Consider the following 23,367-nt stretch of genomic DNA (forward strand, 5'->3'; position numbering starts at 1 on the left):
TCAGTTGAAGCTTCCTTGATTCTCTTGAGTGAAACTATGTGCATCACGGAATAGAGTGGGCCAGAAGAACCCGCTTTGTAATACCTTCGCAGCGGTCTTTTGTCCAGCGAAATGCCCTCCATATGGAGACATATGACAAGCCTCCGAAATTGCTTTTTTCTCTTCCTCCGCTATACACCTGCGAAGGATTCCGTCAGGACCAAGTTTATACAAAAAAGGCTCATCCCACCTATAATATCTCACATCATGAAGAAACTTTTTTACCTGCTGCCGACTGAATTCATGAGGAATAATACGACTTACCAAGTAATTTGCTATGTCAGCGTACCAAGGGACATTTTCAATACGAAGTAATTTCTCATCAACGAATTGCTCTCGAATCTCTGCTTGACCTTCCTGAAATGGGGACTCGAGCCTAGACAAGTGGTCGGCTACTTGGTTCTCCGTTCCTTTACGGTCCCTTACTTCTATATCAAACTCTTGAAGTAGCAAAATCCATCGTATCAAACGTGGTTTTGCATCCTTCTTTGCAAATAAATACTTTAGAGCATAATGATCAGTATAAACAATTACTTTTGTCCCTATCAAGTAAGACCTAAACTTATCAAAAGCAAACACAACTGCTAACAAATCTTTTTCAGTAGTGGTGTAGTTTAGTTGTGCCCCCATTAAAGTCTTACTTGCATAATATACTAGATGTAAAAACTTATTCCTTCTTTGACCTAACATGACCCCTAAAGCATAATCACTAGCATCGCACATAAGTTCAAAGGGTAACTCCCAGTTAGGTTCTATAATTATTGGAGTCGAGCTCAAAGCAGTTTTTAAAGTTTCAAAAGCTGTCATGCAAGCATTATCAAATATGAATGGTCTATCATTTTCCAAAAGTTGGCAAAGCGGTTTTGAAATCTTTGCAAAAACATCGATAGAAACCCCCATGACCTAAAAAACTTCTTATTCCTTTAACATTTGTAGGAGGTGGTAATTTTGAAATAACATCAATCTTAGCACGATCCACCTCAATCCCATTTTTTGAAATCTTATGGCCTAGAACTATCCGTTCTCGTACCATAAAATGGCACTTCTCTCAGTTTAGAACAAGATTCGTTTGCTCACATCTTTGTAAAATATTTTCTAAATTCAATAGGCAATCATCAAAAGAATTCCCAAAAATTGAAAAGTCATCCATAAAAACCTCAAGAATATTTTCTACCATATCCGAAAAAATGGCCATCATACACCTTTCAAATGTCGCCGGTGCATTACATAGACCGAAAGGCATACGCCTAAAGGCAAATGTCCCATATGGACAAGTGAACGTCGTCTTCTCTTGATTCTCCGAGCGATGGTAATTTGGTTATATCCTGAATATCCGTCTAGGAAGTAGTAAAACTCTTTATCTGCAAGACGATCCAACATTTGATCAACAAACGGGAGTGGAAAATGATCTTTTTTCGTTACCTTGTTTAGTTTGCAATAGTCGATGCAAACTCTCCACCCGCTCACAGTCCGGGTTGATATATGTTCATTCTCCTCGTTTACCACCACTGCCATCCCGCCCTTGTTAGGTATGCATTGTACTGGGCTCACCCACCTACCATCTGATATAGGGTAGATGACTCCAGTGTCTAACCATTTCAAGATCTCTTTTCGAACAACCTCTTTCATTTTTAGATTCAAACGTCTCTGATTCTCTATTGAGTTGCTGACACCTTCTTCCAATAGGATCTTATGCATGCAGAATGCAGGGCTTATCCCTCGAATGTCTGCAATGGTCCAACCAATGGCCTTGTATTTTGCCAATACCTGTAACAATGAAAGCTCATTTTCAGTAGTTAAATTGGAAGAAATAATATCAGGCAAAGTTTCATTAAGTCCAAGATAAGCGTATTTCAAGTGAGAAGGTAAAGGTTTTTATTCCAAAGTGGGTGGTTCCACAATGGATGGTTGCAATGTTTTGCACACTTCTGACTTTATATCCTCTTTTTCCTCTGGTGGATGCATCTCTTAAACTACTTCTAGACAATAAGTTTTTGCAGCCTCTAGTTCTTCCTCAATTCCTGTAACTAAAAGATTATAGAACTCATCAAATGAAACAGGATTTGAAGTACTAATAGCTGAACATTCTTCTAAATCTCTTGGAAGTTTCATTGCATCCAACACATTAAATTTTACCTGTAACACCCCAGGATGTTGTATACCATCCTAGGTAATGCTAAATAATCCACCTGTCTAGCCTTAACTCTAAACACGAGATAACCAACTCCCCGGAAATAATTTAAATAAAATAAAGCTTCGACTCCCATAATTCCACCAAAAATATCAATTTTATAAACTGCCGAAACTTCACTCTCCGTGGCAATAAAAAAAACATCTCATACCCGCCTCAGTGGCTAAATTCTTAAATAAATAAAACAAGCGTACACCTAAACTCCAACGACACCAGTGACGTGTTTTAACAATAACATCCATAAAAAAATAAAAGTAGTTCTAAAGAAAACAAAATCGCTCCTCGAGTCCACACCTAGCCATAAATTAAATCCCAACGCTACTCATACCAAACGACCCTTCCCTCTATCCTCACTAACTCGACTAGTGATCCCTCCTCGGTCAAGCCCTCTCCACGTCATCACCGCGGTCGACCCTGTTCACACCTGAAAACAAATAAGGATAAAAAGGGGGGTGAGTACATAAGGTACTCCGTAAGTAGCCTTTCCTAACTAACACAAAAATCATGCTCACAGTCACGACATTTTAAAATAAAACGATAGCAAGACAATTAAATAGACAGCGAGAGATAAAAAAAAACAATAACTTGACATTTACATACAACAACCATGCGTCGGAACTACCAAGACTACAACCAATGATTCACTAGCCATTGTCCCACAGTACTAAACCTCCCTCTACACCCCCCTGTGATACTCCCCGTTTAACTTCTCGAGGCATGACAGCTCTTGACATTTATTCCCAAGATACCGCCCCCCTCCTTTTACAGTACTTGATGTTCGACCTTGCCATTTATTCCCAAGGCCTAGCACCACTACTTCGCAAGCACCACTCTACTTTAGACCTTCAAGCCTAACTCCTCGAGTCGCATTGACCCTTGACATTTATCCCCAAGGCCTCAATACTCCTCTACAGAAACTTGATGTTCGGCCTTGCCATTTATTCCCAAGGCCTGAACTGTGCACCGGTCCTTACCGTTTATCCCCAAGGTACCGATGACTTCCCAGCGTATTGGTCCTTGACATTTATCCCCAATACCCCAATACTCATTTACAGAAATTTGACGTTCGGCCTTGTCATTTATTCCCAAGGCAACTACTCAAGGCTTTGAACCTCCAAGCGATTTATATGCATTTTCAGATCAGACCACCCATAGTTTAACGGACTGCCAACCCGTCCCTTCACCCTTCACCCTTCACCACTTCACTAGCCCTCCCAAGACCACCTACAAGTAATTTCCCCCATTCCAATTCACTGCACAGTTCACAAGCATGCTTTTCTTTGTAATAAACAAGTCACCACCCAACAGCTCACAACTAAAACAATATAAACTAATTATCAGTTTAACAACGCGAGCATTTCATTTTTGCAAAACGTCATGAGTCAGTTACTTTTAACCACAACAATTCAGAATCTACTAGTCACCTCCAACAATAAGAATAGAAAGCATGTTTCCTCATAAATGTTCAATAATAGAAAGACGGCAACAAAATCACTAGAAGTTCACAAATCAAAAGTAACAATCCCTACATGCTCAATTAAATTATTTTAGCTAAAAATCAGCATCAAAACCATTCCGTTAACGCTAAATAATGCATGCACTCGCCCCCTGGTGCTACTTACACAACCACATCCTTAAGTTTGCGTCGAACTCACACTTACGCACAAAACAGAAAAATACAGCAATATAAATATATTGTTCAGCCTTCGAAAACAACTCTAAGAGGGTTCAAAGGGTCTCATTACCGCAAAACGACTTCGTGTAGGTGTGGGTAAATTAGATCTAGCTTGCAAAGGGGTGGGTAGCGTAAATCGGGCTTCGAACGGATGAAGATAATCACCAGACACCACCCAAAACACTGCTGTCCACGTTTTTACAGCAGCGAAAAACGCCCAAAATGACCTCCAATGGCTTCGATTTGATGTCCGTTACTATAAAACAATTTCGCTTAGGTGTGGGTATTCCAAATCGATTTTGTTTAGGTGTGGGTAATCCAAATCTAACTTCGAACATGGGTGGGTCAAAGAAAATAATCGGGCTTCCCGGATCTAAGATATTCGAGTCGTTGGAGTTTGTCGGATCGAGGGAAAACACTGTGAACAGCCACCACGCGCCGCCGCCGCCGCACCTGCTGCTGCCCGACGCCCGCGCCAGCTGCTGCCCGAGCCCGACGCTGCTACTGTCGTGCTGCTGTCCCGACGCCGCACCTGCTGCTCCGATGCCGCCGCTGTTCGCCACGTCGCCTGAACGGAGCTGCTCGCCGGAGAAGAAGAATCCGAGTGGGGGTGGCCGGCGACTTCAACAAGAAAGGGAAAGGGAGGAAGAAGAACAAGGGCTAGGGTTTTTTTTGTTTTAAACTTTTAACTCCTTTGGGCTTGGGTTCTTTTCCTTTTGTTTAAGGCCCACTTACCCAACCCCTCCTTGTTAAAACAAGCCAATAATATAATTTCATAATTGGCCCAATGGCCCAAAACAAGTGTCACAAAGCGGAATCTGTACTAAACCATAATTTGATAAATAACTACACGCGACTAACTCACCACTAAATCTGTAGCAATACACAGTAGCCGAGATGCCACACTTGAATTAAATAAAGATAACTGATGAATCAAACCAAATAAAATGAAATAAATAAATAAATAAAATCTATTTTGTTATAAAAATTTCCCGGAACTCGAGGCAAGCTAACCTGAGTAACGCGGGGCGTTACATTACCTCCTCATTATTAACCTTCATTGTTATTTCTCCTTTTCGAACATTAAACACTGTATCTCCTGTAGCTAGGAAGGGTATACCTAAGATGATAGGTACATCCAAATCGGCCTCACAGTCTAAGATCATGAAGTCTGCATGGAAGATAAACTTATCTACCTGAACTAGAACATCTTCTATTTTTCCTTCAGGCTTCTTAATGGATCTATCTGCTAATTGAAGGGTAACTGTGGTGGGTCTACTTCTCCTATGCCTAATTCCTTGAAAAAAGATAGGGGCATTAGGTTAATGCTAGCACCTAGATCGTATAAAGCTCTACCTAAATTCTTTCCTCCAATAGAACAAGAGATGGTGAAACTGTCGGGATCTTTACATTTTATGGGCAAAGGGCTACCTACAGCTTCACTACTACCCTTAGTCATAGCTACCATCTCATGTTCACCTAACTTCTTTTTTCTAGACACAATATCCTTCAGGAACTTAGCATAATTTGGCATTTGTTCTAAGGCATTAACTAAATGAATGTTTATGTGGAGTTGTTTAAGGATGTCTAAAAACTTTCTTAATTGAGTTTCTTGGTTTTTATTGGCTAATCTTTGAGGGAAAGGAGGAATCGGGACAAAAGATGAATTTTTTGTGAAGAGGCGCTAGGCGCCTCCCCCTCACCCGAGGTGGTTTTTTCTTTCTCTGCTTTACTAGGAGCATTTTTAATTGATGTGGAAGGTTTCTCTACCTTAACCGGCATCTTTGGTCCTTCGTAAGACAATCCACTTCTCAAAGTTACCGCCTTGCATTGCTCTTTTCCATCTCTTTTTGGAACTTCAGTATGCCCACGAAAAGAGTCTTGCGGTCTCGCCTTCAAATCATTGGCAAGTTGTCCCATTTGAACTTCTAGGTTTCTCATTGTCGCTGCTTGAGTTTAGATTGTGGCATTTTGGGATTGCATCAATGCATCATTGCGCACCATGTACTCCTTAAACATGTTCTCAAGACTAGTATTGTTATTATGAGCTGGCTGCGATGGGGTTCTTTGGTTCTGATTATACTGTTGTGGTGGTGGTGGCATTTGTTGATTGCTTGAAAAAGTAGGAGGAACATAGGGCTGCTTATACTGCTGGTTCTGCCATTGCTCCACTGGAACTTCCTTAACCTCCCCATGAAAAGTTGGGATGATGTCTCCACCTCGGATTGTACGTGTTTGAATAGGGGTTGAAGTTTCGATTGTTCCCGTGACCTACATAATAAATAGAAGCTGGATTATGCAGACAATTCTCATAAACATGGTTATCACTACAATAAGAACAAACAATTTCATTAATTTCGCAAACAGGAGAAGCATATTCTGGTTGCACGGGTGCAGCTGGTGCACTCTTCCTTTCTAGGGTCAACTCCTTGAGCATTTGATTCATCATCACCATTTCCTTCTGCATTGAAGTTGCGATGTCCAATGCCAAGACTCCTGCTGTGTCTTGCTTCTTAGGTGCAGGTTTTGACCTTTGAGAACACCATAGCTCATTGTGGGATGCTAGGTCCTCCAAAATATCAACTATTTCGTTGAAGGTCCTTCGTCGTGAAAGCTCCATTTGCGGCGTTGTTGAGCATCATCTTAGTGGGATGGTCCAAACCTCGGAAGAAGTTCTCGATTTGGATACATGCTGGTAATCCATGGTTCGGACACTTTCGCAGCAACTCTTTGAATCTCTCCCATGCCTCGTGCACTGGTTCATGATCATATTGTCTAAAGGTGACAATCTGTTCCCTGATGTCAGCATGGCGAGTGGGAGGAAAATACTTTGAAAGGAACTTTTCTACTAGCGAATCCCATGTTACAATTGATCCTGGCGGGAACGAGTTTAGCCATGTTCTTGCCTGATCCTTAAGAGAAAATGGGAAAAGAGTTAACCTTAATGCATCATCAGTTATATTTGGAAATCTAAATGCACCAGCTATTTGAAGAAAAGTTTTGAGATGATCATGAGGATCTTCATATTCACGCCCCCCAAACTGTCCTAATGTCTGAAGCATTTGAAACATAAGCAGCTTCAGTTCGAAGTTAACGGCTTCTGGAATGGGATTTAGGATGACAGAATCCAAATTCTGGAATGCTGAGGCAGCATATTCTCGCATGGCTACGTCTCTATTATCTGCCATCAAGATATGATTGAACTCATTGTTTTGTTTTTTCCGTTAACAATTAGTGGATCTTTAGGATTTTGTGGTGGAATCTCGTCCATAAAAGTGATGGTACTTTCACTCTCGTTTTCGAAATCTCTCTTTTTCTTTCTTTTTTTTGCTTTTCTCTCTGTTTTCTGAGTCTCTGTTCTTTTCTCAACCTACGACAGGTTCTTTCAATTTCAGGATCAAATGGCAACATAAATGAATCTGTGCTCATGCACTAATCAATGACCTTCGTTGTTGGATATAAATCAAAATGTTTGAGAATAGAAATGACAATCACAAAAACCAATCACAAAAATTAATAAAAGACTAAAACAAATGGTCCCCGGCAACGACGCCAAAAACTTGTTTGGGATTTTGGATTCAAAATAAATGAGAGCGCAAGTGTACACCCGTCACAAGTAGTAAAAACAGAACGAGTATTCCGAGTATGGATCCTCAGGGACAAATGAAGTCTTTTTATAGGAAATGTTAATGATCGATGACTTTGTAATTGAATTTGGGTGACAAATAATAAGGATAATGTTGGTTTTGATATTTAAAAGCTCAATGCAATAAACCCAGCCCAGTTACTTCAAATTAGCTAAAAATACACAAACTTTTTCCAACTAGGCGCCCGGCGCCTCTCATAAATTTTCTTCGGTTTTACTTCGCCATCTTCTTATGTCTAAGTGATTTTGAAGGTTTAATTCCATTCCTAATATGTCTATTAGAAAAAAAGAACTTACTTTAGTAAAAACCAATCGTAACCTTAGGTCGAGGTCCTATGTCTAGGCTACCCGAGCGAAATCTTTATGTCTAAAGTATTCCTCTCTAAAGTTAAATCAGTAAAGTTGTGAAAACATATCAACCTTTTGAGTATTGATGCTTGGTTAAAACATTAATTGGCCAAATCAAGTTTCAACTTATGGAAACAACTTTAAGTGATAAAAGAGGAGAAAAAGGCCTTTTGCCTCGTCGGATTTTAAAACTTTAACTAACTATCCATAACCGGGCTTGAGAAAAATAAATTTAGCTCATGATGATACAGGAAAAATAGAATTTAATGTTAATGGAAGTAAAAGAAATGATTAAAAGATGAGTAGAATTAAAGCAAGCTGGAAATGGTGGAGTTGTAACCCGAATGACCCTAACCCGTTCTCTTTCAAGATTGGGGAGCAGTACTCGGTCGATTCCTCAAGGTTGAGTGATTACAACTTCGTAATGAGAAGGAGAGAGAGATGAGAGTAACAAAGAACTTGCTGGAATTTTAATTAAACAAGATTAAAACATACAATTCAAGACTAACAAGCTAGAAATAAAGGATGAACTAGAAATAAACAAGGTTTAAAACAATAACAACTCAAAGACTAAAAAAGAAAACGTAAATAAGCTGAGAAGGAACGTCTAAAGCTAAAATGATCACTCCGGGATGATGAATGAAGAGAACGAATTGCTGAATTTATAGGGACCTCAAGGTGGTTAGGAGGTTGAGAGCTTCGTGGAGAGCCATCCATTTCAAACACCTTTTGGTTGGGTAGTTGTTGAATTGGCAACGTTTAATGCATGGAAGACACGTGGCAGAGCTTGGGAAGGCTTCAAATCACACCAAAACGTGCTTTTACATTAAGGGTAATCTCGGGATTGGGGAAGGTGTCAGCTGCCTAGCTCGAAATTTTTCTGCAGAAAAGTGTAATTTCCGTTAGAAATCAACTCTAAATGATGTAAAAATGTCCTATATGCATGTATAACCTAAGATAACTTAAAATGAAATGTTTTAGATACTATAATAAGTTTAAAATATGGTTTCCGAGTTTAAAACGTTAGAAAACAGCACACATTTAGCTTCTTTTTACCCTTATGAACGAGGGAAATCACCTGTATGACTTGTTGTAGTGCAACCTCTTCTATATTAAGGTAGAAGCGAAACAAGTTTTTGGTGCCATTACCGGTGACTTATTTTCAAAATTATTATTTATTTTTGTTGAACTATTTTCAGTATTATGATCGTTGCATACCTTTGTTCCTTGGAGAATTATTTTTTATATCAAACCTTAAAGGGTTAATTTTTGTGTATGAGTACAGGATCTTACTTGTAGGAGTTTGATCCCTTCATAGAGAATACCCTAAGGAGGATAAGACCTAGGCAAAGACTAAGAGGACAGAGTGAAAACTACAAAAAGAAAGAAGTTGAAGAAAACACTGAAATGGATCTTAATCCACCTAAACACTGAAATGGATCTTAATCCACCTATCCCACCAGTACATCCACCTACGAATGAAGATATGAAAGGTCAAGGAGACAGTCGAGAAGGAGGAGAAGTGCCAAACCAAATCCTGTTAGCTGAGAATTGATATGTAGTCATGCAGCATTATGTCAACATGCCTATGATGAGCCAACACTACCAACTTAATTCGAGAATAGCCAACCCATTGCCTATAGCTGCACAATTCGAGCTAAAACTGATTATGTTCCAAACTATTGCAAATAATAGGACAGTTCGGAGGATTAAAAAATGAGGATCCTTACCATCACTTAATTCATTGAGATAGCTAATATATTTCAAATTCATGGAGTGTCTAATGATGCAATGCAACTTACATTGTTTCCATTTTCTCTCAGGGATAGAGCGAGAACGTGGCTGAATGAACTTGAACCAGATTCAATAACTACTTTGGCAGAGTTGATAGAAAAGTTTTTGATAAAATATCACACAGTGACAAGAAGGAAAATGAAGTAGTGAATGAGGCGTAAAAGCAATGCAAGGAGTTGTTGAGAAGATGTCCGAGCCATGGATTGCACGCATTTGTGCAGATTGAGCAATTCTACAAAAGGTTAGATCTTCCATCAAGGAAGATGTTGAACAAAACTGCGAATGGTTCGTTGTTGGAAAAATAATTCAATGAGAATCGTGGACATTTTGAACAAAATGACGAAGATTAATGATCAAGGAGAATCAGGAAGATCATTACCACAAAAGAAGCAAACACTAGCAATAATTTTTGAGTTAGACACTGAAGTTTCTCTTCAAGCACCGATGGTAGCCATGAATCAAATACTTAAGACCTTAACGATGGAGAAGACTAATAATGCACCAGCCGCTACTTCTGCTGTAGTCCATGATCTTTCTCCTGTTTTTCAAAGTTTTTGACTTATCTCATGTTTACTATGGTGATAACTGTTTATATGAGAACTATCCATCTAATCTAGCTTCAATTTATTATGTAGGTCAAGGTGTCCATCATAATTTGAACCCATATTTGAATATACAACCCTGGTTGATGGCACCATTTGAAGTTCTCTTAGAGTAATCAATGAGGAGCTTGAGCAAGTAGCAGTGCTCGAGCACTTGCACAACAGTACAAGCAGAACTACACTCCACATGGATTTCCGACTCAACTGGCCTTACCGCTGCATCAATAAAACCAACAAAGAGCACCAAACACTAATCAGCAAGGTGGTAACAATGGTAGTTAGAAGGCCATGATGAAAGAATATGTAGTGAGAGTCGATGTTGCCATAAGGAATCTAGAGATACAGGTAAGGTAGATTGCTAATGAACTAAAGACCAGACTACAAGGTACATTGCCGGGACATTCAAAAAATCCTAAACGAGCAGGAAAATAGTAATGTAAGGCAGTCACAAGAAGAAGCGAGTGACCTATGACGAGCCAATATTACCAGATGAAGGAAATGATGCATCTACATTCGTACCTATATTTGTACCTACACAACAACCAGAAGAGAGCACATATCCTGTAAGTTCAGAAGAGAGGATGTATCGTGTAAGTTCAGAAGAGAATGGTAAGAAAACTAACAAAGGTAAGCAAGTAGAGCCGAAGCTACTTCACAGGTATGTAATTGTAAAGTTCCTTCTCCTTTCCCTCAGAAACTATGTAAAAAGAATTAGGATAGTCACTTCAGAATGTTATTTTAGATATTAACGCAGTTACATATAAATATTCAATTGATAGATGCTTTAGAACACATGCCTAATTACACCAAGTTCTTAAAAGATATTAATTGTAGGCAAAAGGAACTTGGTGAGCATGAAACAGTAGCCTTAATAAAATGTGTTCTAGAATCCATTGCCTGTCAAATGTAAGGACCCATGTAGTTTCACTATTCCTTATTTATATGGTAAGAACATTGGAAGAGCATTATGCGATCTAGGATCAAGTATAAATGTAATGTATTTTTCTCTTTTTAGAGAAATGAACATAAGAGAAACTCACCCTCTGTAACTTTGCAATTAGTTGATAGGTCCATCAAGAAAGAGAAACTGGAAGGAAAAATTGAAGATATACTGGTAAAAGTTGAAAAGTTATTTTTTTTCTGTGGATTTAATTATTTTGGATTGTGAGCAGATCTTGAGGTACCGATAATCCTTGGGAGGCTGTTCTTATCAACTGGTGACATTGTCTTTAATGTAAGGAAGGTAGATATCACGATGAAAGTCAATGATGAGCAAGTCGCATTCAATGTCCTAGATCCAATGTGCCTCCCGGATCAGGTGGAGGAATGCTTAGAAATAGGGACAACAATAAAGGAGTTTGAGGAGCTGATCGTTGCAGGAATAGAAAAAGATACTAAAGAAACACCCAACACTCCTTTGGTAGTTATGGAAAAGTTTGAGTTTTGCAACCAACGGCAGCTGATCTAAAAAACTTATGACCGTCCATCATTGAACATCAAAAATTGGAAAAGAAGCCATTACCTTCGCATTTAAAATATGCATATTTTGGTTTAAATGATACTTTATTAGTTTATCTGACTAATGAGCATGAAACTTTGCTTTTGCAGGTGTTGTCCAAACACAAAAAGGCTATAGGCTGGACCATAGCATACCTAAGAGGAATTAATCTTGCATTTTGTATGCATAAGATCATTTTGGAGGAAAAAGCCTAAATCTGAAGATGAATGATGTGGTTAAAATGGAGATCATTAAGTGGTTAGACGTAGGGATTATCTACCCCATACCAGATAGTAGATGGGTCAGCCCGATTCGATGCATACTGAAAAAAGGAGGAATGACAATGGTTACAAATAATGAAAATAAACGAATTCGTACAAGAATGGTGACTGGATGGAGAGTCTGTAGGGACTACTACCGCTTTTCTAAGGTAACAAAAAAATACCATTTTCCACTACCGTTTATTGACCAAATGCCTGATTGGCTTGCAAGAAAGGAATGCCACAGTCTCTTGAACGGTTATTCTAGCTACAACCAAATTACCATAGCTCCGAAAGATTAGGAGAAAATGACGTTTACATGCCCTACGGGACGTTCGCTTTCTGAAGGATGCCATTTGGGCTATGCAACGCCCCAACCACATTTCAAAGATGAATCATGGCGATTTTCTCAAATGTGGTGGACTTTAGAAATTTTTATGGACAATTTTTTTTGTTTTCAGTGAGTCCTTTAAAAAATGTTTGAAAAATTTAAAAAATGTTTGAAAAAAGTGTGAGAAGACCAATCTTGTTTTAGATTCGGAGAAGTGTCTTTTCATGGTACAAGAAGAGATTGTTTTAGGTTACAAAATTTCGGGTAAGGGTATATGGATCCCCAACCGTATCTATTAAAGGAGTAAGAAGATTTTTAGGACACGCTAGATTGTACTGTCGTTTTATTAGATTTTGGGCATATTTCAAAACCCCTTTGTAGATTGCTTGAAATTGATTGACTTTTTGTTTTTTTGTGGATGTATGAAAGCTTTGAAAAACTAAAAAATTCACTTAGTACGGCATCAACGATAGTGGAGCTTGATTGGAACCTTTCGTTTGAATTAATGTTTAACTTTAACGATTATGCAGTACGTGTTATGTTGGGGTAGCGACAAGCATCAAGTTAAAAACTTCTTTCATGAAGTAAAGCAATTTAGATGACATGACACATTTTTGTACAAATTATGTCCTAACAACATTCTTCGCTGGTGTGTTGCTGAAAAAGCAAATGGCAATCGTTGGGGCTTGTCATCATATAGAGGACACTTTGCTGGGAAAAAAATGGTAGCAAAGATATTGCAAAGTGGATTCTTTTGGCATTCCTTGTTCAAAGATGCACATCTATTTGTTCAAAGTTGTGATCGTTGCCGACACACAAGTAATGCATCCTAGAAGAATGAAATGCCCATCACTCCTATTTTTGAGGACATTTTCGATGTGTGGGGCATCGAGTTCATGGGTCCTTTTCCCCTTCTTTCGGTAAGTGTTACATATTATTGGTAGTTGATTATATGTCAAAATGGATTAAGGCAATAGCTACTCGAATGAACGATGCTAAGGTAGTAACTTCATTTTTACATATATACATATTTACTAGATATGGTACTCCGTGTTGTCTTATTAGTGATGATGGTACAAACTTTTTAGATAGATTAAGAAAATTGTTGACTAAATACAAGGTTCATCATAGGATAGCTACTGTGTACATCCTCGATTTGACGAACCAGCTGAAGCATCAAAGAGAGAAATTAAAATAATTTTGGAAAAGACAATCAATTTAAATAGGTGGGATTGGGCCATTAAGCTAGATGATTCGTTATAGGCATATCCTCTTGCATTTAAAACGCCTTTAAGAATGTCCTCAATTCAATTAGTTTTTGGAAAAACATGTCATTTACCACTTGAACTTGAACATAGAGCATTTTGGGCAACCAAAATAATTAACTTTGATTTATCTATGGAAGCAGAAGAAAGAAAGCTGCAGTTGAACGAGCTAGATGAACTTCGGCTCTTATCTTACAAGAATTCTAAGTTATACAAAGAAAATACAAAAAGATGACATAACAAAAAGATTCGACTCAAGGATATAACCCTTGAGATTTAGTTTTATTATTAAATTCTCGTCTTAAATTGCTTCTACGTAAACTAAAATCAAAGTGGTTGTTGCGTCCACACAATCATGTTGGATACACGTGCAACTGTACACTATATCCATCGATTTTAGTACGAAAAGAGGTCGAATCCACGGGGACTTAGGAAAATATTCTAAACAATGCTCGAAGATACCAAAAGTACAAAAACAATAAAATATAGATGATTGTGTTGAAAGTAAAGAAAAATATCATAAACAAAGCAATAAACGATCCCAACAGTGAACACGCTTTAAAATGTTGACAGCAAGAAAAAACTACGGCATAGAATAACAAAAATAGAGAGTAAACAGATATGGAAAAAATGGGGGAGACATAACATGTTTTCACTGAATCCCAACCTATGCTCTAGTGTAAAATCATTTGTTAATGCTCAACTCGACATGGTTCCCTTCCGAGACACCCAAAGATGAATGCCTACAACTCCTGTTGTAAAATATCCAAGAAATAACCACAAGCTCTAAGCATGATTAGGGAACCCCGAGTATCCACGGCCGTACTAGAAAAAAGTAGCTAATCACAAATAGAGCAAGTCAGCTATCCGTAAGCCCTCCCAGGTCATATAGACTCTAGCATACAAAACAGAGTGGCCAACAATGTTCAGTAAGATTCAAGAAATAAACACAGCTCTATTTAATAACAAATGGAAATTAACTAGAGTTTGGTTGTTCATCAGTTACAGCATGCAAATCTCCCTCAAAATGGTGTTTAACTCATGGAGGAAGAAGAAAACATAATAGGTAAAGAAATGTTACAACTCATTTAGAGAAAAGAGAAGAAAACCGAAGATGGAGATGACAGCTCGCAGTAGCAACTGGATATCCTCCTCTATCGTCAGCTCTCCTCCGAAAATGGTGAGTTTCTTCTTCCTTATCTTTTCCAACACTAAAAAACATGTCTCTATTGGGATCTATGTGTGTCGGCTAGGTTAAAATGTCCCTTTTCTATTGGGTTCCCATTTTAGGGCACCCAGCTGAAGATTGTACAAGCACAGGAATTTTTCCGTGTCTGGGACAGTTATTGTGGTGTAAATCCATGCTCTAGTGATTCTTCGCTCCAGCTGTAACGCCCCGCGTTACTCAGGTTAGCTTGCGCCGAGTTCCGGGGAATTTTATAACAAAATGGATTTTAGTTATTGATTTATTGATTTATTTCATTTTTATCTTATTTGATCCACCAGTGATCTTTATTTAATTTTAGTGTGGCATCTCGGCTAGTGTGTGTTGTTACAAATTTTGTGGTGAGTTAGTAGCGCGTAGTATTTATTAAGTTATGTTTTTTTTACGGATTCCGCTATGTGACACTTGCTCTGGGCCATTGGATCAACTACGAAATTATATTATTGGTTTTGTTAACAAGGTGTGATTGGGTAAATGGGCCTTAAACAAAAGAAACTAGCCCAAGTGGGTCTATGTTCCAAAACAAAAGGAAAAGGGGAATTTAAAACAAAACAACCCTAGCCCACCTTGTTCTCCTTCCTCATCTTCTTCCACCCTCCCCTTTCGTTGGAGCCGCCAACCCCCATCCGAAATTCTTTCTCCGACGAAGCAGTACCGACGACTGGACAGCAGCAGGCGCGGGCGTCGGCAGTAGCAGCGCGGCGTTGGGCAGCGGCAGACGGCGGCAGCGCGCGACGGGCAGCAGCGGTGTGCGACGGGCAGCGGCGGCGCGTGGCGTTGGGTAGCGGCAGACGGCGGCGACGTGCGACGGCAGCAGCGGCGTGCGACGGGCAGCGGCGGCGCATGACCTTCGGACTGCTGCAGGCGGCATCGTTATGTGTGGCTGTTTTCGCGGCGTCCCTTCTCCGATCCAACGAGCCTATCAAACTCGAATAGCTTAGATCCGTGGTACCCAGTAATTTTTCTTTGACCCACATTTATTCGAAGTTAGATTTGGATTACCCACATCCAAACGAAACCGATTTGGAATACCCACACCTAAGCGAAGTTGTTTTGTAGTAACGGGCATCAAAACGAAGTCGTTGGAGGTCGTTTTGGGCACTTTTCGCTGCTGCAAAAACGTGGACAGCAGTGTTTTGGTGGTGTTCGGCGATTATTTTCATCCGTTCGAAGCCCGATTTGCGCTACCCACACCTTTGCAAGCTAGATCTAATTTACCCATACCTACACGAAGTCATTTTGCGGTAACGAGCCCTTTGAACCCTCGTAGAGTCGTTTTTCGAAGGCTGAACAGTACATTTAAATTGCTGTTTTTTTTTCTGTTTTTGGTGCTTAGGTGTGAGATCGACGCAAACTTGAAGACGTGGTTGTGTAAGTAGCACCAGGGGGCGAGTGCGTGCGTTATTTAGCGTTAAGAGAATGGTTTTGATGCTAATTTTTAGTTAAAATAATTTAATTGTGCATGTAGGGACTGTTAGTTTTGATTTGTGAACTTCTAGTAATTTGTTGCCGTCTTTCTATTATTGAACACTTATGAGGGAACATGCTTTCTATTCCTTTTGTTGGAGGTGACTGGTAGATTCTGAATTGTGTGGTTAAAAATAATTGGCTCGTGATGTTTTGCAAACATGTTGTAAATGAAATGCTCGCGTTGTTAAACTGATAATTATTTTATATTGTTTTAGTTGTGAGCTGTTGGGTGGTGACTTGTTTATTGCAAAGAAAAGCATGCTTGTGAACTGTGCAGTAAATTGGAATGTGGGACATACACTTGTAGGTGGTCTTGGGAGGGTTAGTGAAGTGGTGAAGGGTGAAGGGTGAAGGGACGGGTTGGCAGTCCGTTAAACTATGGGTGGTCTGGTCGGAAGATGCATATAAATCGCTTGGAGGTTCAAAGCCTTGAGTAGTTGCCTTGGGAATAAATGACAAGGCCGAACGTCAAATTTCTGTAAATGAGTATTGGGGTCTTGGGAATAAATGTCAAGGACCAATACGCTGGGAAGTCATCGGTACCTTGGGGATAAACGGCAAGGACCGGTGCATAGTTCAGGCCTTGGGAATAAATGGCAAGGCCGAACATCAAGTTTCTGTAGAGGAGTATTGAGGCCTTGGGGATAAATGTCAAGGGCCAATGCGACTCGAGGAGTTAGGCTTGAAGGACTAAAGTAGAGTGGTGCTTGCGAAGTAGTGGTGCTAGGCCTTGGGAATAAATGGCAAGGTCGAACATCAAGTACTGTAAAAGGAGAGGGCACGGTGACTTGGGAATAAATGTCAAGAACCGTCATGCCTCGAGAAGTTAAGCGGGGAGTAGCATAGGGGGGGTGCAGAGGAAGGTTTATTACTATGAGACAAGGGCTAGCGAATCATGGGTTGTGGTATTGGTAGTTTCGACGCTTGGTTGTTGTATGTAAATGTCAAGTTATTTGTTCGCTATCTCTCACTGCTTATTTGATTGCCTTGCTCTTGTTTTGTTCTAAATGTCAAGTTATTTGTTCGCTATCTCTCACTGCTTATTTGATTGCCTCGCTATTGTTTTGTCCTTTATGTTGTGACTGTGAGAATGATTTTTGTGCTAGTTAGGAAGTGCTACTTACGAAGTACCTTATGTACTCACCCCCCTTTGTACCCTTATATGTTTTCAGGTGTGAACGGGGTCGACCGAGGTGATGACGTGGAGAGGGCTTGACCGAGGAAGGATCACTAGCTTAGTTAGTGAGGATAGAGGGAAGGGTCGTTGGGTATGAGTAGCCTTGAGATTTATGTTATTGCTAGGTGTGAACCGCAGAGGAAATTTTGTATTCTTTAGAACTACTTTAATTGTTATGGATGTTGCTGGTAAACGCGTCGTTGTTGTCATTGGAGTTTAGGGCACGGTTGTTTTTATTTATTTAATAATTTTTGCCACTGAGGCAAATATGAGATGTTGTTGTTTTTAAATTGCCACGGAGGGTGAAGTCCTGACACTTTATGACATTTATATTTCTGATAGAACGTATGGGAGTCGAAACTTTATTTCATCTAAATTATTTTCCGGGGAGTTGCTTATCTCGTGTTTAGAGTTAAGGTTAGCCAGAAGAATTATTTACCGTTGCCTAGGATGTTTATATGAAATCTTGGGGTGTCACAGTTGGTATCAGAGCCGAAACGTTCCTGTAGACTGAGTTAGAAACTAGCATACGTAGGAGTAGTGATCTCGGTCGACCTCCTCGTCATCACCAGGTACGCTTCATGCTTGTCCTTGAGAGCTTATACATTTCCCATGATTTACTTGTGCGCTGAAATTTTTCTCATCAGTTTTTGTTGCCGCTCTGTTTCGCTAGACATAGAGTGTGTTTATTAAGCGTACCAAATAGAATGTGGTGGACCTTTTTCTATTTTGGGGATTTCGACTGCCACTTTTTCCTTTTAGTCTATGTGTGGAGTATCGTGCTAACGTCTTATCGAAATTTTGTGCCGTTCTTCCAGACAATGCCTCCCCGTCGTAGTATGAGATTGCGAGCTGACGCCGACCCCGCTCCCGGAGGTGAGAACGGAGCGGATCCACCGCCCCCTCCTGCTGGGAATCAGGCAGGAGTAGTCCCTCCATTTCCTCCAGCAGCCGCTTGAGAGCGGGCAGATCCTCCAGTTCCCCCAGCAGTTCCTCAGGTGAACCCCCAATTGGCATTGCTTGTGGAGGCCTTGCAAGCAGTGATCAGTAACGTCGTAGGGGTGGGCGGGGTCCAAGCTCCGCCACCCCAACACCTTCATACACCCCAGAGCGAGGCTCGCTTCATCAAGGATTTCAAGCGCTACAGACCCCCAACCTTTGACGGCGAGAGTGAAAGAGCAACTGCAGCGGAAGAGTGGATCAGAGAGTTGGAAGCCCTTTACGCATATCTTGGTTGCGAAGACCAATTCAAGGTGAAGGGCGCGGTTTTTATGTTGAGGGGTGAGACCCTGAACTGGTGGGACTCAGTAGCAGCGGCAGAGGATCATGCGAATGTACCAATTCCATGGGCAAGGTTCAAGAACTTGTAGTACGACTACTACTATCCGGAGACTGTGAAAGACATGAAGGAGGCAGAATTCCTGCATCTAGTCCAAGGAACTTTATCGGTGGCACAGTATGAAAGAAAGTTCACGGAACTCTCCCGTTTCGCTCTAGAGTTGATTCCCACTGAGGCTTTAAAGATCAAGAGGTTTGTTAAAGGCTTGCGCAAGGGAATCAGAGGACCGGTGGACCTCCAGCGACCCACCACCTATGTTGAAACGGTTAGGGGCGCCTTGGTTATGGATAAGGATGTTTCCAATAAGGCCTCACCCCTGCCAGAGGTCGGATCATCTTCAGGTGTGAAAAGGAAGTTTCCTTCGACTTATGTCGACCCGGTATTGAGATCACCCCAGCGCCGACTCAACACCAGGGCATGCCGCCAGTATGCCCCACCTGCCAGAAAAGACATACAGGGCAGTGCTGGACGGGAAGTAAGGGTTGTTTCAGGTGCAGAAGAGAGGGGCATTTTGCAAGGGAATGTCCCATGTCGGCCGCAAATACGCAGAGGTTGGGTCAGAGGATTCCACCACCAGTTTCGACGCAGGGAAATAACCAAAGGGCTCGTGTCTTCGCACTTACTCGCAAGGAAGCGGCGGATGCCCAAACAGTAGTCACAGGTATCTCTTCTCTTTTTTTTGGGCTTTGTGTGTGGGCGTATGTCCTTATCTTTACATTGTGATCCAGGTACTGTTTTAGAACATGATGTGCCTGCGTATGTATTGTTTGATTCGGGGTCGAGCCACACCTTCATCTCTTCTGCGTTTGTTCGTCAGGCAACCCTGGAATTAGAGCCGTTAGGATTTTTGTTGTCGGTTTCTACACCATCAGGGTCGATTTTGTTCGCTAGCCAAAAGGTGAGGGCATGTGAGTTGTCTTTTGATAATCAGACTCTAAGGGCAAGACTGATCCAGCTGGACATGCAAGATTTTAACGTTATTGTGGGCATGGATTGGCTAGCTACCAACCAAGCCAACATTAATTGCTCGAGAAGAGAAGTCTCCTTCCAACTACCTTCGGGTCGGAGCTTTACGTTTAAAGGGGTTACGGGTAGAGTCCCAAGGACAGTATCAGCGTTGAAGGCAAGACGCCTGTTGCAGAATGGAGCTTGGGGATATTTGGCCAACGTCGTCGACATTAGTAAGACTCCACCTAGTATCGACTCCATTCCCGTGGTCAGAGAGTTCCCAGATGTGTTCCCCAATGACCTCCCGGGGCTACCCCCTGTTCGTGAACTGGATTTTTGTATTGACTTACCACCCGGGACAGCTCCCATTTCAAAGGCACTGTACCGCATGGCTCCAGCGGAACTTAAGGAGCTTAAGGCTCAGCTGGAAGAGCTCTTAGATAAAGGCTTCATTCGCCCGAGCGTGTCTCCTTGGGGTGCTCCCGTGCTGTTTGTGAAAAAAAAGGATGGATCTATGCGACTTTGTGTTGACTACCGGGATCTGAACAAGGTGACAATAAAAAATAGGTACCCCCTTCCTCGCATCGATGACCTCTTTGACCAACTAAAAGGAGCAAGGGTGTTCTCGAAGATAGACCTACGATCGGGGTACCACCAGTTGAGAATTAAAGACGCCGACATACCTAAGACAGCCTTCAGAACCAGGTATGGGCATTATGAGTTTACCGTTATGAATCGAGTTTTTAAGGAATTTTTGGATCTGTTCGTGATCGTGTTTATCGACGATATTCTAATTTACTCCATTACGGAAGAGCAGCACGAAGGACATCTGCGGCAGGTTCTTACCGCTTTGAGGAAGAACAGCCTGTTGATTACGCTTGTTTACATGCGTAAAAAGAAGGTTTTTGATGCTGTTTTTACAATGTTTCAGCTTTGTTTCGGATTTTTCTCGATCGTTTGAGTTCCAATTCATGCAAAATTCATATACTATGGTTTGTGGATGGCTTATATGGTATTTATGACATTTTAGGACCATTTGGGAGTGCAAATTAATCAAAAGAAGCAAAAAGACGGAAAAACCTTCATGGAGGCGCCAGGCGCCTGGGAAGCCTGCAGAAAAACTGGTTTTCTTCCAACTTTGCCCTTAATGAAACGCGTCTTCCAATGCGTTTTGGTGGTTCCAACCGATGCATACATGTAGAAGAAGTGTTCCACTATCAGTTTGAGCACGATTTGGTCAGTCAAAAGAGTTGGAAATGGGTGATTCACCATCGTTTTAGGACCTACCTAACCAATTCTGCACAGCTATAAATTCCAGCAACTTCTCCACCAAAGTCATCAAGCCTTGCTTCCTTCTCTTGATCATTTTTAGTGTTTCTTTGTTGCTTTCTAAGTACTTTTGAGTTGCTTTCATTAGTTACTTTTGGTTTTTAAATCCCGAGCACTTTACATTCCTTTATTGAGCTTTGTTTTGTTTCCATTTGTACTTAGTCATTTTCTACTTATTCAAATATATAAAAATCCAGCACTTTGCTTATCTTCCCTTTGCCTTTACTTTATTTTTTAGTTAAGAGAGTTGTGTTTTTGGAGGAAAGAGCACGTGACACTCCCCCTTGCTTGAAAGAGAAGGGCGAAGCTCTCAATCCCGATAAAAACTCTCCGTTAGTTAACTTTTGTTTTTCACACATGCATTCCACATTCAACCATTTTACTTGCTGTATTTTCTTCAATATGTCTTTCTAAATTCTCGTCTCTAGCCCGGTTATGGATAGTTAGCCTTTTATGTCTAAAAAGGGTTGCTAAGAAGTAGTGTTTTTACTTTCCATTCATTGCTCAACATGTTTTCCCAAAAAGTTAGGATTTAGAGAAGGCCACTGTAAGTCTTAACAAGTCAATACTGAAAAGGTTGCTTATTTGCATTGTTGAGTGATTAAACCGAGGAGAGGAGCGCCTTAGACATAAGGGTTCCGCTTAAGTAGCCTAGACATAGGACCTTAACCCGAGGTTGCGACTATTTCCATCCTAAAACTAAGATATCTCTCGTAATAGACATATTAGGGAATGTCTTAGGACTTTGAACTTGCTTAGACATAAGTCAAGTGAAAAGCGTAGTCGTTGGTTCCTAAAGTGAAATGCATATCGTCCTTAGCATATCCTTGATTCTTTGTTGGCTAACTTGAAGTAATTCGGGCTAGGTTTTATTATTATAAGTCCAAATCCCAAATCCAAACCATTATTTGTGACCACTTCCCATTTTACAAGAATCACTCATTCCAACATTCACTATTCTTTAAAACTTTAGAGTTTGGAAATTGTTTAGAAGTCCTTGAGGATCGATACTTGGATACTCCGTCCATTTTATATTACTCTGACAGGTGTGCGCTTCCATCTATATAATTGTTACCACGCTTAGTGCGTGCGTTCAGCATAAACACCCAGTCAAGTTTTTGGCGTCGTTGCCGGGGACTTTAGTTTTAAAATTATTTTCAAATTCTTTTAGTTTTTATTTTTGAGAATTGTTGTTGGGTGTAATCTCCATCCACCGTTTTTGTTCTATATTTTTGGTCGTTTATCTCACAAGGGTACGTTAAAGTGCATGAGCACAAGATCTTTTCTTCTACCCCTTGACCCTGAGATTGAGCGGACCCTTCGAAAAACTCGAAAGGAGCAAAGACTTCGAAAACAACTAGAAAAGCAAAAAGAGAGAGAAGGTGAAATCAGTCCTGAAAGTGAGGTAGAGAGTACGAGCACATCAATGGCAGATATTCCACCTCGTGATCCGGTTGATCCACCTGCTGTTAACGGTAATATGAGGGATCATGCGAGAAATGATGAATTCAACCATATCCAGATGGCGGACAACAGAGACGTGGCAATGCGAGAATATGCCGCCACGGCTTTTCAGAACTTTGATTCAGGGATAGTCAACCCTATTCCAGCCCACGCAAACTTTGAGCTTAAACCAATTATGTTCCAAATGTTGCAGACAACTGGACATTTTGGAGGGCAGGAACATGAGGATCCACATGATCATCTGAAATCATTCATTCAAATTGCAAATGCATTTCGATTACCTGGTATAACAGACGATGCTCTGAGACTAACACTTTTTCCATTTTCTTTGAAGGACCAAGCTAGAGCATGGCTCAATGCATTTCCACCGGGATCCATCACCACATGGGGGTCGTTAGTGGAGAAGTTCTTAACAAAATTCTTCCCACCTACTCGCCACGCTGATATCAGAGAGGAGATCATCTCCTTTAGACAGTATGATCGTGAACCTGTTCACGAGGCGTGGGAGAGATTTAAAGAACTAATCAGGAAATGTCCGAACCATGGCTTGCCGGCATGCATCCAGATAGAACATTTCTTTAGAGGCTTAGATCATCCTACTAAGATGATGCTAAACAATGCTGCCAACGGAGCCTTTACAAAGAAGACATTCAATGAGATAGTTGACATCCTAAATGACTTAGCTTCACACAACGAACTATGGTGTTCACAAAGATCTAGGGCAGCACCAAAGAAGCAAGATCCAGCTGGAGTTTTGGCTCTGGAC

General features: G+C 40.7%; 1 protein-coding gene and 1 non-coding gene across 2 annotated transcripts; both read right to left on the reverse strand.

Moving 5' to 3' along the window:
* LOC148210223 (uncharacterized) lies at positions 1 to 5,846 on the reverse strand. Its single transcript, XM_088126244.1, has 6 exons — positions 5,609 to 5,846; positions 5,337 to 5,456; positions 4,946 to 5,202; positions 2,017 to 2,175; positions 1,242 to 1,806; positions 1 to 581 (listed from the first exon to the last, which is right to left on the reverse strand). Exons 1-6 carry the CDS (start codon positions 5,844 to 5,846, stop codon positions 1 to 3), a joined length of 1,920 nt encoding a protein of 639 aa, XP_087982370.1.
* A 17,197-nt stretch (positions 5,847 to 23,043) lies between these two features.
* LOC148210224 (small nucleolar RNA R71) lies at positions 23,044 to 23,150 on the reverse strand. Its single transcript, XR_015792487.1, has one exon. It is a non-coding gene; the product is annotated as a small nucleolar RNA R71 (small nucleolar RNA).
* Positions 23,151 to 23,367: the final 217 nt, after the last annotated feature.

The sequence above is a fragment of the Momordica charantia genome, assembly GCF_013281855.1.
Source record: "Momordica charantia cultivar OHB3-1 chromosome 7 unlocalized genomic scaffold, Mcharantia_2.0 BLBB01000007.1, whole genome shotgun sequence".
NCBI classification, from domain to species: domain Eukaryota; kingdom Viridiplantae; phylum Streptophyta; class Magnoliopsida; order Cucurbitales; family Cucurbitaceae; genus Momordica; species Momordica charantia.

Excerpts from the sequence above, each read along its gene's own strand:
- LOC148210223 (XM_088126244.1), bottom strand. The coding sequence starts at position 5,846 with ATGAGAAACCTAGAAGTTCAAATGGGACAACTTGCCAATGATTTGAAG. Across the intron at positions 2,176-4,945 it reads TGAAGGTTAATAATGAGGAG|GTAAAATTTAATGTGTTGGA; the intron begins GTAATGTAACGC and ends GGGGTGTTACAG. Across the intron at positions 582-1,241 it reads GCACCGGCGACATTTGAAAG|GGACAAAAGTAATTGTTTAT; the intron begins GTGTATGATGGC and ends CTTACTTGATAG.